Below are 18,199 nucleotides of genomic sequence, written 5' to 3' on the forward strand. Positions count from 1 at the left end.
ATCCTGCCCAGTGAGGGGCTGGAAGCCACCTTAGCGTATATATCTACATACACATATACATCTATTATTGGATATTCCATGTATGATTCCATGTATAAAAGAGAACACACATTTTTTTCTTTCGGAGATTGTGTGACCTCACTTAATATGAAACACTCTAATTCCATCCATTTTATGCAATTTTTAACTTCAGTTTTCTTCAGAGTAATATTTCATTTTATACACACATACACACAAACAAACACACACACACACACACACAAGGGTTATCTGTTCATCTGTTGAAAGACTATTCAGTTAATTCCAATTCTCTGCTATGGTCTGCATATATCTCTGTGGTAGGGTGTGGAGTTCTCTGAGTATAAAATAGCTGGATCATGTGGTAGTTCTATTTTTAATTTTTAAGAGCTCTCCACACTGATTTCCATAATGGTTGTATTAACTTGGACCCCCACTGTGATTAAGGGTTTCTTTCTAGCCACATCCTTTCCAACATTTGCTGTCATTTTTTTTAATATTTATTTTTAATCTTTTTTTTTTACCACAGTCCAGTTATTATTCCCCTCCAGGTCCACATTCCAACAGCTCCTCATGCCATTCCTCCATCAACAACAACAACCTCCCCTCCCCCACTCCCGTGCCCCTCGTCTCCAAGAGGATGTCCCCACCTCCCAACCCCAGCCCCACCATGCCTCCCCACCCCCTGGGACCTCAAGTCTCTCAAAAGTTAGGTAAATCTCTCACTGAGGCAGACCAGGCAGTCCTCTGCTGTATGTGTCTGGGGCTCAGACCAGCTAGTGTATGTATGCTGCCTGGTTGGTGGCGCTGTGTCAGAGAGATCTCGGGGTTCGAGTTACTTGAGACTGCGGCTGTCATTATCATTTTTAATGATAGTCATCTTGATTGTGGTGCGGTGATATCTCAAAGTTGTTAAAGTGTACATTTCTTTGACAGTGACTGATACTGAACACAAAGCTATTGGCATTTGTATTTCTTCCTTTTTGAAAATTGTGTCTTTCGTCCATCTGCTCACTGGTTGAGTGTCCGCCTTATGTCCTTGGTTTACTTCTTCAATTTTGTATTTCTGGACATTAGCCCAGTGTAGAAGTGCAGCTTGCAAAGATTTTTTTACCATTCTGCCCAATGGTAAATGCCTCTAATCCCAGCATTTAGGAGGCAGAGGCAGGCTGATCTCCTAGTTCAAATCCAGCCTGGACTACAGAATGAGTTTCAGGATAGCCAGAGCTACACAGAGAAATTGTATTAGGGCAGTGGGGGGAAGGAGAAGGAGGAGGAGGAAGAAGAGGAGGAGGAGGGGGAGGAGGTGGAGGAGGAAGAGGAGGAGGAGAAGAAGGAGGAGGAGGAAGAAGAGGAGGAGGAGAAGAAGCAGCAGCATTCTATAAGCTGCTAAAGCTGTTGTTTGTGTTGGCTGTTCCATTTGCTGTCAGAGCACAGTCTAAGAATGCAGCCTTGTGAGCGGGATTCTGAGTGTTCATGAGAAAACTCCAGGAAAACAAGCCAAGAGTCCTGTGACTTGAGGTTCTTCATCATGGAAGGAACCGTCATGGACTGTGGTTTCACACCCCTCCCAGGTACAGCAAATAGGAATGAGTTTGGTTTGAAGTCTTCATTACAACCAGGTATTGTTATTTGTTTCTATGTCTGTATGGAAACCATGCTTGTCCTACATGCATCTTGTTCTCATGGTTGCAGGCTTTACTCATGGAATTGTTAACCTGGGAGCATAAATTGTCTGAGGCTAGGAATGATGTCGGCCACTGCATGAGACATGAGACATTAGTCTGCCTCATTTTAGCTCCACCCTCCCAGGTCTCAGTGCCTTTAGAGTGGGAACTACTTTAGAGTGGTAAAATCAACAGATGGGACTACACAAAAATAAAAAGTTCTGTATAGGAGAGGTATAGCAATTCATTTCTAGAACTGGGAAACTCTCAGAGAGCTCTTCTTGTGCAGAAACCTAACCAGGCAGGGAAAACATTCTAGAGCCATTGATTTTCCTATGCATGAAGAGTTGCAATGGTTTCCCCGAGTTACAACAGCTACGTGATATAACTTAGGTGCTAGCTCAACTTATAACATGTTTACCAGACTAGCACAAGGACCTGATTCAATCCTTAGAACCTGAAAAATATCAGCCACAGTAGGGCTGGGGAGGAGGGTCTAGGCAGGTAAACCCCAGGATTCCATGAACCACTCTAGTCTATTTGGCTAGTTCCAAAGCAGTAAAAGTCCCTGTCTCAAAAAGAAGGTAATGGGTGCCTAAAAAATGATACCCAAGGCTGTGCTCTGGCCTCCACAAATGCAAACATACATTTACCAACACACATAAATATGCACACATGCAAACCATGCACTCACATGCAGAAAAAGATAATAATGGGGTGGGGAAAATCATACCAACAAAGAGATATGCTAACAGATGGCACATTAAGTCTATCATATTTCATAATCTTACATGGTTTTAATTTTCACTTTATACTTGAATTGCTGACTTGTTTTAATGTCATCTTGCTTCACGGTGTTCATTACTTCATTTTTCTGCGCCTGTCTACAGTGTTTTCTCTATTACAGCTCAGCCTCTAACTCACATACTTTCATTTTTCTTACTTGATTCCTTGTTGTTCCCTCTCATTCCCTTCCCCTTTTCAATTCTCTATTAGTAATATCTTCTTAGAATTATTACAACTGTCAAAACTATAAAAACAAGGGAACAACAGTAAAAGCCAGCTCGCCAGCATACCCACAAAGACACAGACATAGAAATGCTGGAGCTCTTAAGAACATAAGTGTCAGGAATGCAAAGAATGATTTACATCAAGTTCTGAACTAAAAAAACCTGCCCAAGAGTGCCAAGTCTACATAGTAAGTTCTAAGCCAGCTGGAGCTACATAATAAGACTCTCAGTTAAGTAGTAGTAGTAGTAATAATAATAATAATAATAATTTGGAATAATTCCCAACAAAATTATTTCAATAATATACAAACCCTTTCAAACAGAGAAAACAATGTCTCACTCTGGAGTATTAGGCCAGCTATGATAGGGTACACTAACAAACCAATTCCCATGGACTTCACCTAATCTTTCAATAAATTTTTGTAAGAAAAGTAATATGACTTTTCAATAAAGGGCAATAAGTCATTTCAAACTTAGGAAGAAATAAGTAAATGCCAATTGTTAACACACACAAAATCTGAACTTGATATGAAAACTAAATGCTCAAGGTAAAAACAATTTTGAAAAATTAATAAAGGGCTGGAGAGATGGCTCAGTGGTTAAAAGCAATTCCAGAGGTCCTGAGTTAAATTCCCAGCAACCACATGGTGGCTCACAGCCATCTGTAACGAGATCCGATGCCCTCTTCTGGTGTGTCTGAAGATAGCTACAGTGTACTCGAGTACATAAAAAATAAATAAATCTTTAAAAAAAAAAAAATCACTTGGGAGGCAGAGGCAGGCAGATTTCTAAGTCCGAGGCCAGCCTGGACTACAGTGTGAGTTCCAGGACAGCCAGGGCTACACAGAGAAACCCTGTCTCGAGAAAACAAACAAATAAACAAACAAATAAATAAATAAATAAAATAAAGGAAGACTGGCTTCCTAATTGTGGGTAGGTACAACTTATTAAAACACAATAATTAGCCAGTTTAGAAAAATTGGGGCTAGAGAAATAACTCAGCAGGGCATTAGCTGCTTGTTCTTTCTGAGAACCTGGGTGCCATCCCAGCACCCAAATGGCTCACAACCATCTTAAACTCCAACTGCAGGGTATCTAGTGCCCTCTTCTGGCATATATTGGATATATCGGTATTGCACACAAGTAGGGCACAGACATAAAAGTAGGCAGTCAAAATACCCATACACATAGAATTTTTAAAAAAAAATGATACCTTAAATACATTATAAAAGAAAAGCTGTTCACGCAAAGAATGCACTAAAAAAAATAAAAAAAGAAAGTAAGAGCTTGGGAGGAAATTTCCATGATGTATATATTTAACAAAGGATTTTTATCTAGATATACAGAATATCTACAAAGCAATAAAATATTCAAAAAATATTAAAATGCTGTAAATGAAAACTTTACAACAAGAATTTCTAAAGGTTGCATAGGTAGAAGAGAAAACACTTAGTGTCACTAAACACAGGAAAACTCAAAACAATACAACTACATTAATATCAAAATGGCTGCATTTCAAGAATAATAATAAAAATGAGTCAGAGTGTTACAGAAATGCTGCTAGTAGAAATATAAATGCAGCAACTACTTTGAAAACTAGCAGCACTCACTAGCAAAACAGTAATACACTGTGGTGGTCTGAGTAAGTTTGCCCCCCATAAATTCATGTATTTCAATGCTTGGCCACGGGGAGTGGCACTGTTAGGAGGTGTGGCTTTGTTGGAGGAAGTACATCACTGTGTACCTGGGTGCCATCCCAGCACCCTATACACAGGCAGGCTGTGAGGTTTCCTATGCTCAAGCTCTGCCCAGTGTGGAATCAGAGCTTCCTCCTGGCTATCTATGGAAGACAATCCCCTTTCCTGCCTATGGATCAAGATGGAGAACTCTTGGCTCCTCCAGCACTGTACTGGCCAGTTTTGTTTGTCAACTTGACACAAGCTTGGAGTTATCCCAGAGGAAGGAGCTTCAGTTAAGGAAATGCCTCCATGAGATCCAGCTGTAAGGCATTTTCTCAATTAGTGATCAAGGTAGGGAGGGCCCAGCCCACTGTGGGTAGTGCCATCTCTGGGCTGGTAGTCTTGGGTTCTGAAAGAAAGCAAACTGAGCAAGCCAGGGGAAGCAAGGCAGCAAGCAGCACCCCTTCATGGCTTCCATATCAGCTCCTGCTTCCTGATCTGGTTGAGCTCCAGTCCTGACAAGCTCACACACATATCACACACACAGAGTAATATTCGCTTCTTAAAATAACCATAGTCACAGAATATATCTCTACTACATAAATAACCCAATTTTTACTGGTTAATAACCAGAGGGGAAGAGGGATAGAAAAGAAAGATTTATGAAATAAAAAGCAAATTTTTATACATTTCTGTATCACCTGAAATGTATTAATGTTAATACATTTCAAACTGCAAAGTTAATAACTATTCTCAATTATGTCTTAAATGCCTATAATCTCTTTAAGGACCAGAGAAAAGTGATGTACTTCTAACCAAACTTGGACACAGACTGCTCTTTTTGATTTGTTATATTTGCTTTTTGTTTTTGTTGTTTTTCAGGACCTTGTAGAAACTAGACAAGTGATGGAGCCAATGAGCTACATCCCTTACACTGGCTGTTTTCTTTAAAAATTCCTTCTATCTAAAATCTTTATGTTCTTAATTTATTAAAGGAGGAATAATAATTATTTCAACATTCATTCAAACAAAAATGAATAAAAATATGGGACTCTGTGTTGAGAAGGATGAAATGGTAGCAGCCTCAGTTTTCAGACAGGGAACTGTGTCGTAACCGCACACGTACCACTCAGTGCTCCAACGGCTCCGAAGTTTAAGGACTTTCCATCCATTATGCTGGCGTCACATTCAATCTCTCCTAAGAGATTTAGATTAGATCCTATTCCTGCATTTGTAAAAGGAGAATCCTAAAAAACAAAAATGAATTTAAATACTATTAGCCTTAAAAGAGAATTAATTAGTATCAGTTTATAATCCCTTCTAAACACTAGAAGGTAAGAGAATATTTTTCAAGTCTCATGCAGTATCAGTTCTTCTCCAGTGACAAATGTCAAAAATATTATGAGAAAATTAGAGACCAATATATTTTGTAGAGATTATACACCAAAATCAAAGAAACAAAAACAAACCAATAAGAACATCCAGCATAATAAGAACAGATATATATATATCATGAAAAAGGGCGATCTCAGGAAAGCAATAGTGATTTAATATTTGAAAAATAAAATCAATCAAAATACCCCATGCTAATGAAATATAAGAATCATGTGAAGAGGCATAGGGAAACGATATTTAACAAATTACACTAACCTAGAAATGGAAAAAAGGTCCTTGCCATGATAAAGGAAACCAACAAAACATCTAAAGCTAACACTGAAATTATGAGAAAGGGGAAAAAGACTGAATAATTTCCCCCTGAAGGGCCCATGTAGGTGTTATACAGGAACCTGAACCTCTCAAAGAGGTAAGAATGAAAACCTGGTGCAGATTGACTTTGCCAACCTGGATCAGACTTCAGGGAGTCTAACGCCAGTCGATTCATTGTGAGTGTATTTAAAGCATAGTACAGTTTGGGGAAAGGTTTCCAGGCAACACGCAGTCCAATCAATGCAATTCCAGGTGCACAAGAAAGCTTAAGGTGTGACTACCAAGTACGTGTGACAATAAGGGTGTGTTCTATAGCTAAAAGGCCTAGAATCTATTGTGGGCTCTGACCAGTAGCACAGAGGTCAGCAGGCCACAAAGTACACAACATGCTGCCTAAGGATGGGTCACAGTCGAGGAGGGAAGAGCCTGTATACTCATTCTGAGTAACTTGGATGAGGTCTGTCTCTACAGCAAAAGTGGGTGAGGTCTGCCTCCAGACAGCAAAAAGGTCACCTGGTTCTTAATAACGTCTACTCTCAGTTTTCTGGAGGAATGCAGGAATTTGATTTTATCTCTTCCATTGAGGAGACATGCCTGCATGATTAACGCTCCTGGGGCTCTGAGTGTATCTCTATGAGTACAAGGACCTCTGTGCCCCAGCACTCCCTAAAGTCAAAATCACAAAAGGAATGTCTATTCTCACTACTTCTTACTCAACAAAATGCAAGTCAACTTTAGCAAGACAATTAAGCAAGAAAAAAAAATAAAGAACTAAACTAGAAAGAAACCAGAAACATCTGTATTTTTAAAATGAGCCCTGGTACCCGTCATCATGTGGCAATCCTAGTGAAAGACCCTCAGCACTCTGCACCCACAGAACCCACAGTCCCCAGAACTACCTCCTGCTACAGCTGGATAATTCCTATTTGCCTGACAAGCATGAGCATGTGACTTTTATTCCCAAACCCTCCTAAATAAAGCATGGCATGGGGACATATGCTTGTAATTGCAACACTGGCAAAGACAGGAAGAACTCTCAGGCTCTTGACCAGCTAGGCTACCCTAATTTACACATTCACGGAAGTAGGGAGACCTTATCTAAAAGAAAATCAGTAAAAAGCACCCAAGGTTGTCCTCTCATCTTTGCACATGCATAGAGGAAAAACAGCCAAAATGATCTTGAAAAAACTACAACTGGGAGACTCACAGAGATTACAAAATTATTCTACAAACTACATACGACTAAGAATAGACAGCAGCAGCAACCATCCCGTGGAAAAAAGATGGCCTCTTCAACAAATGGTGCTCGTTCAACTGGAGGTCAGCATGCAGAAGAATGTGAATAGATCCATTCTTATCTCCTTGTACTAAGCTCAACTCCAAGTGGATCAAGGACCTCCACGTAAAACCAGACACACTGAAACTAATAGAAAAGAAACTGGGGAAGACCCTTGAGGACATGGGCACAGGGGAAAAGTTCCTGAACAGAACACCAATAGCTTATGCTCTAAGATCAAGAATTGACAAATGGGACCTCATAAAACTACAAAGTTTCTGTAAGGCAAAGGACACTGTTAAAAGGACAAAATGGCAACCAACAAATTGGGTAAAGTTCTTTACCAACACTACATCTGACAGAGGGCTTATATCCAAGATATACAAAGAACTCAAGAAGGTAGACTCCAGAGAGCCAAATATCTCCCTTTAAAAATGGGGTACAGAGCTAAACAAAGAATTTTCACCTGAGGAATATTGATTGGCTGAGAAGCATCTAAAGAAATGTTCAGCATCCTTAGTCATCAGGGAAATGCAAATCAAAACAACCCTGAGATTTCACCTCACACCAGCTAAGATCAAAAACTCAGGAGAAAACAGGTGCTGGCGAGCATGTGGAGAAAGAGGAACACTCCTCCACTGCTGGTGGGAATGCAAGCTGGTACAACCACTTTGGAAATCAGTATGGCAGTTCCTCAGAAAACTGGGAATGGTACTTCTGGAGGACCCTGCTATACCACTCCTGGGCATATACCCAGAGGATTCCCCAGCATGTAATAAGGATACCACTATGTCCATAGCAGCCCTATTTCTAATAGCCAGAAGCTGGAAAAAACCCAGATGTCCCTCAACGGAGAAATGGATACAGAAATTGTGGTATATATACACAATGGAGTACTTACTATTCAGCCATTAGAAACAATGAATTCATGAAATTCTTAGACAAATGGATGGAACTGGTAACATCATCCTAAATGAGATAACCCAGTCTCAAAAGAACACTCATGGTATGTACTCACTGATCAACAGATATTAGCCTAGACTCTTGGAATACCCAAGACACAATTCACATATCAAATGATGCCCAAGAAGAAGGAAGGAGTGGCCCCTGGTCCTGGAAAGGCTCAGTGCAGCAGTGTAGGGCATTACCAGGACAGGGAAGTAGAAAGGGATGGAATGGGGAACAGGGGGAGGCAAGAGAACTATGGGACTTTCTGGGAGGGGGATCCAGGAAAGAGAAAATCACTTGAAATATAAATAAAGAATATATTGAATTTAAAAAAAAAAAAAAGAATAGACAGCAGCAGAGCTGATAAACCAGACGTAAGCCTTTATGTCCATAGCCAATTGAATGCTAAGACAATTCCTAAGTAAGAATAGCCATTTCAGTAAATAGTGCTGAGATTAAACACCATGCATCAGGGAAAGGAACTGGATCTCTATCACATACCAAGCACAAAAAACAAAGTCAAAGTGGATCAAGATCTAAATGTAAGTTACAACTGCAAATTTGTTCTAACAAAATATAAAGTCAAAGCATGACCTCCTGGCATGGTGGCATGTCTTTAATCCCAGCAATCAGGATGCAGAAGCAAGCAGGATCTCTATAAAGTCAAGGTCAGCCGGTTATATGGTAAGATATTGGCTTTAAAAAAAAAATGCACTTTTTTTATTGACATCAAAAGCACAAGCAACCTAAGGAAAAAAATAGATTAAACTAGAATTTATCAAAACAAAAATCTTCTGTTTCAAAAGACATTAAGAGAAAAGGGAAACAAAATCAAAGAAAAGTTTTGCAAACCAAAATACTTATGATGAATGACTTCCACTTAGAATTCACAAAAATTCCTCAAACTTTTTTAAATGGGAAGGGGATATAAATAAACATTTCTGCACCAATATATATAAATAATAATAGCATTAAGAGATATTCAATGCCACTTGTTATCAAAACAGGCAAATCAAAACCACAATGAAATACTATTTCACATCCACAAGGATGGATATAATTAGATATTAACACATGGTGACGAGGACATGAAAAAATGAGAACATGCACATACTTCTGAGGAGTCTGAAAGGTCTCCTCAGCTAATTTGAAAAACATCTGGTGTATATGTGTGTGTGTGTGTGTGTGTGTGTGTGTGTGTGTGTGTGTGTGTGTGTACAGCGTCACTCAGTGACAAAAAAGTACCATCAGATATGTTAAATAAAGTATATCTCTATATAAAGGAGTACTAATTAGCAACAAAAATATAGTGGCATATTGATGTATAATGCAAATTGGAAGAGCCATTTTTTTAAAAAAGACTATGCTAAGGAGAAAGAAGCCAGCCACATAAAGCCATCTAAGCATCCCAATTATATGAACTGTGTGCAATAGGCAAACTGTTACGGACTGGCTGCCAGAGTGTGGAGGAAGATAAGACAGGTAATGACTGCTAATGGCTAAGATGTTTCATTCTGGAGTGGTAAAATAAAAGAAACTGAACAGTGGTGTTAGTAGAAGAATGTTTAAATGCACTTTAAACTAACTATACATGTATACAACATGTATGTATACATTTTTATTATATCTCAAAAAGGTCCCATCAGGCTGGTGAGATAGGGAAAAGTTCATGCCATGAACCTCTGGCAACAAGGGCGCAATTCCCAGAACCCAGTGGGAGAAGAAGCCTAAGAAGAAAACCGACTCCCAAGGCTGCACCCTGACCTCCACATGTGGCACTCATATGCCCACAGCCATAATAAATAAAAAATGCAATCATGATGGGAGGATGGGGGAGAGAAGAAGGGATAGAAATGATATACAGTATAGCCAAGTATGAAATTCTCAAAAATAATATTTAAAATGCAGTTTACACACATAATAGGCAGGGCTCTAATAACTCCAAATTAAGAAAGGTAGGCAGGCAACGTGTAAAATTCCAGAACAAGGAAACTGGATGTGGGAGGATCTGGAGTTGAAAGTCTTTCTCCACTACATACAGGTTTGAGACCAGCTTGGGCTACATGACACCATCTCCAAGAGGAAAGAAAAATGTTAAAAATCAGGGCATAATGAAAGTAAGTTTAGGGCTCTGGAGCAATGGCTCAGCACTTGAGAGCACCTGCTGCTCTTGAGGAAACTCAGGTTAGATTCCCAGCACCAACACGGAAGCTCACAACTATTCACAACTCTAGTTCCAGAGGATCTGATGCCCTTCTCTGACCTCCATGGGCACTAAGTACACATGGTGCACAGGCATATCTATGGACAAAATGCTCAGACATGGAATAAAATAAAAAAACCTAATTTCAAAAAAGTTTATAGCTATAAGGTAAAGAGGGCATAAAGGCCTAGAATTGGAGGCCGGTGATGTATTTGAAACCTAAAGAAATACACTACTGCACTCATGAACATAAATATGCCAAGTGCTGCTATGAAGCCCATGAATGGAAAGCTAATAATACAAAATCTTACAATTAAACATCATTGAGACAAGTGAAGAGGACTCAGTTTAGACTGAACACTACTAGAGTAAGTGCTTACAAGCCCAACTCAAAATAGCACTCAGTTCGATAAGGCAACCCAGATAACGGGGTCAATGTAGGTTAACTAACGTATTACTAGAATAATTCTGGATCAATCTAATGCTTACCCAATATTCAGAGTCATTCATTTACAAACTTCAGCACTGCCCTATATTTCCACCAGATCCAAGAAACACTGCTATGACAGTGATTTCCAGTGCACATCGCTCCAGTGAAGGAAAGAGAGTCAGGACCTTGGGATCAACACCAAAAAGTATGATCACAAGGCAGAAAATAAAATGCTGTACAATAGAGAACAGTGAATAGAGAGTGTAAGCATTCTGTAAGGAATGGTCCACTACAGAACCCTGAAATTAGTGGCAGGTTCCTAGGGGAACAGGAATGCCTAGGGGCTGCGAGGCTTGGTTTGGTTTAACTAGACTCTCCTTTTACCATTCCCTTTAGCAATTTTCATCGACTGCACCACCTCTCCTCCTGCTTATTACTGGAAGCAGTAAGTTCCCACCTGCTTATGCTATAAAATCAAATCCATTCTCTGTTCTACTCTGTAAAACTCCTAGCAAGATCCCTATGCCTATCACAATAATTCTTCTCTAAATAAAGTCTGCCTTTATAAGTTTCACGAATAATCTTTTCTTAAATAGCAATCATTAGGAAAGTGTAAATTAAAAACCACACGATACTACCACACCACCACTAAAATAGCCATAATTAAAAAGGCTGACAATACTAAGGACTTGCAAGAATGTAGAGCAACTTCAATCCACATACTACTAAGAATGAAAATAGAAAATCATTTAACTGGTTTGTCAAAAATTAGCATGCACTTACTACAAACTCAATAATTCTACACTTAATTATACACTGACATGAAATGAGCACATATCTTCCATAAGACTTGCTTTTAATCACACTAATCATTAATGTGATTTGATTTGATTTGATTTGATTTGGTTTTGGTTTTTTGAAACAGAATGTGATTATGTAGCCCATGCTGATCTCAACTGAGTACCCCCTCCCCTTAGTCTCTCAAGTGCTAGGATTCCAGGCATGTATCACCATGCAGCCTCATATAAGATTTTGTAGAGCCAAGCAGTGGTGGTGCACGCCTTTAATCCCAGCACTTGGGAGGCAGAGGCAGGCAGATTTCTGAGTTCGAGGCCAGCCTGGTCTACAGAGTTCAAGGACAGCCAAGGCCACACAAAAACCCCATCTCAAACCAAAAAAAAAAAAAGTATTTTATAGAGTCAGATTTCTAGCCAGGGAGTAGCCAGGAATCCTTTAAAGCCTGTCAGACCTAGCCATTCCCTCGTTCAGGCTTACCCTAAAATCCAATATCCTAATATTTCAAGCTTCCAAGGTCCTACAACAGTGGTTCTCAACTTCTGGGTCACAACTCCTTTGGCAAACTTATATCTCCAAAAATGTGTTTATGATTCATAACAGAAGCAAAATTACAGCTATGAAGTAGCAACAAAAATAATTTTATGATTGGAGGTCACCATAACATGAGAAACTGTACTAAAGGTTTGAAACATTAGGAAGGTTGAGGGCCACTGTCCTATGGTGTCTGACCCACCCTGCCCTTTTTCAACTTGCTCCCTTCAGTTCTCTAAGGAGGAGCCACCCTGGAATCTGCTCTACTGTCACTACATCAGAGGACCCTCCTCTGACTAACACACCTTGCCTCCCACTGTCACACCACTCCCCAGTCAGTCTCTTTTCCATCTACTTACTAGTGGTCCTTCTCACTACATTACTGTTTTTTGAGACAGGATCTTACTGTGCAGCGGTGGCAAACCTGGAATTCTCCATGTAAACAAGGCTTCCTGTCTCTGCCTCCCAGCACTGGCTTTAAAGGTGCGTGTGCTGACTAATTTGACACAAGCTAGAGTCATTAGAAATGAGGAAGCCTTAATTGAGAAAACACCTTCATAAGGCAGGGCTGTATGAAAGCCTTTAGGCATTTTCTTAATAAGTGATTAATGAGGGGCAGCCCAGCCCATTGTGGGTACAATCCCTGGACAGCTAGTATTTGGTTCTATAAGAAAGCAGGCTGAGCAAGTCATGGGGACAAACTAGTAAGCAGCACCCGCCCCCCCGCCATGGCCTCTGCATCAACACATGCCTACTACAGGTTCCTGCCCTGTTTGATGTCCTATCCTGACATCCTTCTATGATAAACTGCAATACAGAAGCAAAAACCAAATGAACACTTTCCTTCCCAAGCTATGTTGGGCATGGAGTTTCATCACAGCAACAGTAACCTAAACTAAGACCACCCTAAGATAGTGTCCATCAGCACACATTGTCAAGCCAGCTAGATGCTGATTGTTGCATGACATTCTTATAGAGAAATTCCAGAAAACAAACAAGGCTTCAAATAGCAAGATCCCTTTGAAAGAAGGGTTAGAAGTGGCAAGCCAAGCTGGACGGTGGTGGCGCACGCCTGTAATCCCAGCACTTGGGAGGCAGAGGCAGACGGATTTCTGAGTTCGAGGCCAGCCTGGTCTTCAGAGTGAGTTCCAGAACAGCCAAGACCACATAGAGAAACCCTGTCTCGAGAAAAAAAAAAAAAGAAGAAGAAGAAGAGGAAGAGGAGGAGGAGGAAGAGGAAAGAGGAAGAGGAAGAAGAAGAAGAAGAAGAAGAAGAGGAGGAGGAGGAGGAGGAGGAGGAGGAGGAAGAGGAAGAAGAGGAAGAGGAAGAGGAAGAGGAAGAAGAAGAAGAAGAGGAAGAAGAAGAAGAAGAGGAGGAGGAGGAGGAAGAGGAGGAGGAGGAGGAAGAGGAGGAGGAGGAGGAAGAGGAGGAGGAGGAGGAAGAGGAGGAGGAGGAGGAGGAGGAGGAGGAGGAGGAGGAGGAGGAGGAGAAGGAAGGAGAAGGAGAAGGAGAAGGAGAAGGAGAAGGAGAAGGAGAAGGAGAAGGAGAAGGAGAAGGAGAAGGAGAAGGAGAAGGAGAAGGAGAAGGAGAAGGAGAAGGAGGAGAAGAAGCTGCTCTACCACCTTGACAGGGAAGCTCAGTCCTAACCTACCATCTGGCAGCACCCAGCCAAGACGAGGAGCTGCAACACTTCACTTTTTCACCAGAAGCCGTAACCTGCGTTACCCACTTAGTGTTCTTTGAAGAAATCAGTTTGCACACCTACAAGGCCTACTGTATCTTGGGAAATTTATTGTGTAACTTCTATTATCATCTCTTATAGATGCAAACAAGTCAGTTTCAAATACAGAAAAATCAAAATAGCACAATATAGAATCATTTTATATAAAATGTTTTATATCTATCTAATCTCCAATATTCCTCTGAAGTAACTCAGACATCTATTGATAGATTATTGTAGAGAAAGTATCTTGTATGTTGCACAGATGCATCATCTGTCAATTAAAAAAAAAAAACTATGGCATATTGGAAAGGGTAGAAGAGAAGGTGGAATATCTGGGAAGCAGAAAGAATTCCAAGACAGAGCAAGGTGTGGGCGATGCACCCAGGGTGATGAAGTGAAATGGACAAGTAGTACCCAAGCACAGGAAACCAGCCATGTAGTGGAATAGAGTAAGTTATGATCTAGTCAGAGAATAATCTAGCTATATGGCCAAGGTATTTGTAAATATATTTTGAGTCTGAGTATTATTTCTGGGAGCATGGGGCTGGAGGAAGAACAAGCATTAACTTCTATAGAGCACTAATACATTCGTGTTCATAATATATCAAGTGCAAATTCAACAAGCACATCTTAAAATGAAACATGGAAGAATATATAATTTTTACCCATCAATAATAATATTCTATTGAGATCATTTTAATTAAACTGCCTCTATTGACAAGCAAGTAGCTCTATTCATCTTTACATACATAGTGAGAACTAGTCTTAAAACAAACTTTCACGAATCTTTTCTTTTTTTTTTTTATTTATTTATATTTATTATATGTAAGTACACTGTAGCTGTCTTCAGATGCCAGAAGAGGGAGTCAGATCTCTTTAGGGATGGTTGTGAACCACCATGTGGATGCTGGGATTTGAACTCATGACCTTTGGAAGAGCAGTCAGTGCTCCTACCCGCTGAGCCATCTCTCCAGCCCCTCACAAATCTTTTCTAAGAGTAATAGGTATGTAGATATAATATGCTCAGTGGATAGAATTTGCCTCATGTGCACAAGATCCTGGGTTTGATTCCCAGAAAAGAAAGAGGGGTACATATTCTACTACAGCTTTTTTCTAATTGAAATGATAAAAACAGAATTCAGACCAGCCTGAGCTACACATTGAGAGCCCATCCCAAGAGGAGGGAAGAGACAAAATTAAAGCAGTATGTCTATCTTAGCCAACACTATTCCAAAAAATTATTAACTCTCTAGTATTTCCTTATAGGTTCATAATATCTACAGGATTAAGTATGGCCAAAGAAACTGAGTCACTAATTTACACACACACACACACACACACACACACACAAACATACATGCACACACACTCACACACACTCACACACTATTTGGGAACGTATTTAACAATCAATTAAGTTCAAATTTCCAATAACTAAATGATTGAAAATTTTCCCACTTAAATTCCTTTGTGGTAGTATAAGTTAAGATTCATTCATTCAACAAATATTTATTGGGCACCTATTGCCAGGCAATTATTAAAAGGCCAGATATATTAAATGATTCAGACTTATGGACCACACAATGCTTTAGCTACTCAACTCTGCCACTGAGGTAGAAAAGCAGCCAGAAAAAATACACATGCAAGGAGCATGGCTGTATCCCAAAGACACTGAATTTTGTACCCTGGCATTTGAATTTCATATAATTTCTAGTATCATAAAATATTAGTTTCCTTTTGATTTTGTTTCAATCATCTTAAAAATGAAAAGCCTTTATAAGCTTAAAGACCATCAAAAATAGGCAGAAAGCCCTTTTGGCTTTGTGACCCAAATTTGCTAAATAGAGAGCTAAATCACAAGGCTTATAGCAATGCACAAAACAGAATACAGTCTTCCAACAAGTAGCCTCAATTACTGCTATAGGAGGCAAATGCTAGCAAATTAAATAGAGGCTAAAGGTATAGTTAACACTGTCAAGGCCCTGGGTTCCATATCAAGAAAGGGGAGACACAGTCAGGGCAGGGAAGGGAATAGCATACAGATGTCCCTTGGTATTTGAAGAGGGTACATTTCAGAGTACCTCCACCATGCTCAAATCCCTCTAAAAAGTGGCATTCAGGACTCAGGATGTTGTTCAGTGGTAAAATGTTCTCCAACAATGCATAAGGTCTTGAGTTTAAGCCAAATGTCATCAGTATTATGAAAAAAAAAAAAAAGAAAGTAAATGTTTCTGAATCTTGAATGTTAGACATACTGGCTCCTGCCTGAATACTGGAAGGCTGAAATGGGAGGAAGACACATATTCAAAGCCTGGTGCAGAGGGCTGGAGATCGCTGCTCTTCCAGAGGACCTGAGTTGAGTTCACTGCACCTTCAAGGTAGCTCACAAACCATCTGTTAACTCTGGTTCCAGGGGATCCCATACCATCTTCTGGCCACTAAAGGCAGTAATCATATACATGATGCACAAACACACATGCAGGCACTTTAAATATAAAGGAAAGGTGGGGCAGAGTGGATTGCACAGCTAAATACAAAATAGTATCAAACATAGTGGCCTAGGCCTATAATCTTAGAACTCAGGAAGGTGAGGCAGAAAGATCTACATAAGTTTAAAGCTAGCCTCATAGCTACGATAATATAGTTGCTACATTGTATCATTTAAAGAATGACAAGAAAAATTGTACATATGCAGTACAGATGCAAATTTCAGTTGGAATATTTTTTGATCTGCAACTAGTTCACTATGAAGATTCAGAAATCATGGTTGCCTAGGCTAATTATAAATTAAATGGCATTTTAGACAACAGTACATATAATAATTCAAACCTAAAATAAAAGATAGGTTGTGGTCAGAAAGCTAAAGAGAGATAAGCTAAGTCCCTGATTTAGTCTTTCTTTTGTTTCTTCTGACATTATTTCAGACTTAAACTTGCAATTTAATCAACTATCCAAGAGCCAGAATGATGGCTCAGTGGATAAAGGAACCAGGTATCATGTCTGACAACCTGAGTTCAATCCCCTGGATCCATAGGATGGAAAGTCCTCTGGTCCTCTGGCCTAGACTCCATAGTACATGCATATCAACACAGAAAATACAAAATAAACGAATAAAATTGTAAGTAGTCTAATAATCAGAATATATACAGCTCTTATACAACCTTAATGATCAGAAAAGAAAAATGTTAAATGGTCAAAGGATGTGAAGGGACATCAGTAGGTATTTTTCCCAAGGACATACAAAATGACCTACAACATATAAATAGGTTGAACATCATTTCTATTAGGGAAATAAAGAACCTATGATAAGGTACCAATTCTCACCCACAAGGACAGTCTAACTGACAGGGGAAAAAATGTAATTTGATTGGGAAAGCACTTCTCATATACTGTCACTGCAATGAGAAAATGGTGCATTCCATAGAACAGATCGATAGGCCCACAAAAGTTTAATGTACAAACAACATGGGATCTAGAAAGTCTACTGATACATACTAAGAAATTAAAATCAGGTCTTCAATACCTGTGTGCAGGGCTTTCACACCAAGGTGTTCCCAACAGCCAACAGGTGGAAGCTGCCCCCATAGTCATCAGTGGATGTCTGGATCAAAGTGCTGTGCTGTTTACAAGAACGATGCTCACTAGGCCTCCCAAAAGAGGAATGAAGTGCTGACAGATGTGCAATGTGGAAGCAAAGGCTCATTGTTCTGAACTGAAGAGAGGCTCGCGTTACAGGTATAATTTAAGTTACATGAATTATCCAGAATCGATAAATCCAGAGAGAACAGACTGAGTCATCAGCTGACAGAGACAAGCAAGGAAAGAGTAACTGCCTAACAGGCATGAGGATCCTTTACAGGCATAAAAACATTTGAAAGAAGATGGGAAACTGTTCCAAAGCACTGTCAACATACTGACTGTTACTGATTTTTAAACCTGTCATAAATGACTTTCATCTCATACAAAAGTACAACATAAAAATTTCAATGATTCTATATATGTCTCATTTTATAACTCACAAAATATTGTTACCTTAGTGTCATCAGTGACTTCTAGAGAGGCAGAAGTGTTGTATGTCCTGGTCTAAGTGCTGTGCACACTGGAGTATTAGTCACTATGAAAACTTATTAGAGCTGCCAATAAACTATAAATGTACTAACCTTCTAACATGTATACTATACCAAATAAAAAACTTTAAAACCATAAAG

At 39.6% G+C, this 18,199-nt stretch overlaps 1 protein-coding gene across 4 annotated transcripts in view; it reads right to left on the reverse strand.

Annotated features, from left to right (window-relative positions):
- Nucleotides 1–18,199, reverse strand: part of Tasp1 (taspase 1) — a 234,468-nt gene that overhangs the window by 176,243 nt on the left and 40,026 nt on the right. For all 4 annotated transcript variants that reach the window (XR_007977962.1, XM_052183747.1, XM_052183746.1 and 1 more), the window contains exon 5: nucleotides 5,501–5,621. Coding sequence is in view for 3 of the 4 variants with exons in the window: in XM_052183747.1 (XP_052039707.1) it covers nucleotides 5,501–5,621 (121 nt within the window). In the remaining variant the exon portion in view is untranslated. The remainder of the gene's footprint in view (nucleotides 1–5,500; nucleotides 5,622–18,199) is intronic.

This window comes from Apodemus sylvaticus, chromosome 5 (genome assembly GCF_947179515.1).
Source record: "Apodemus sylvaticus chromosome 5, mApoSyl1.1, whole genome shotgun sequence".
NCBI lineage: Eukaryota > Metazoa > Chordata > Mammalia > Rodentia > Muridae > Apodemus > Apodemus sylvaticus.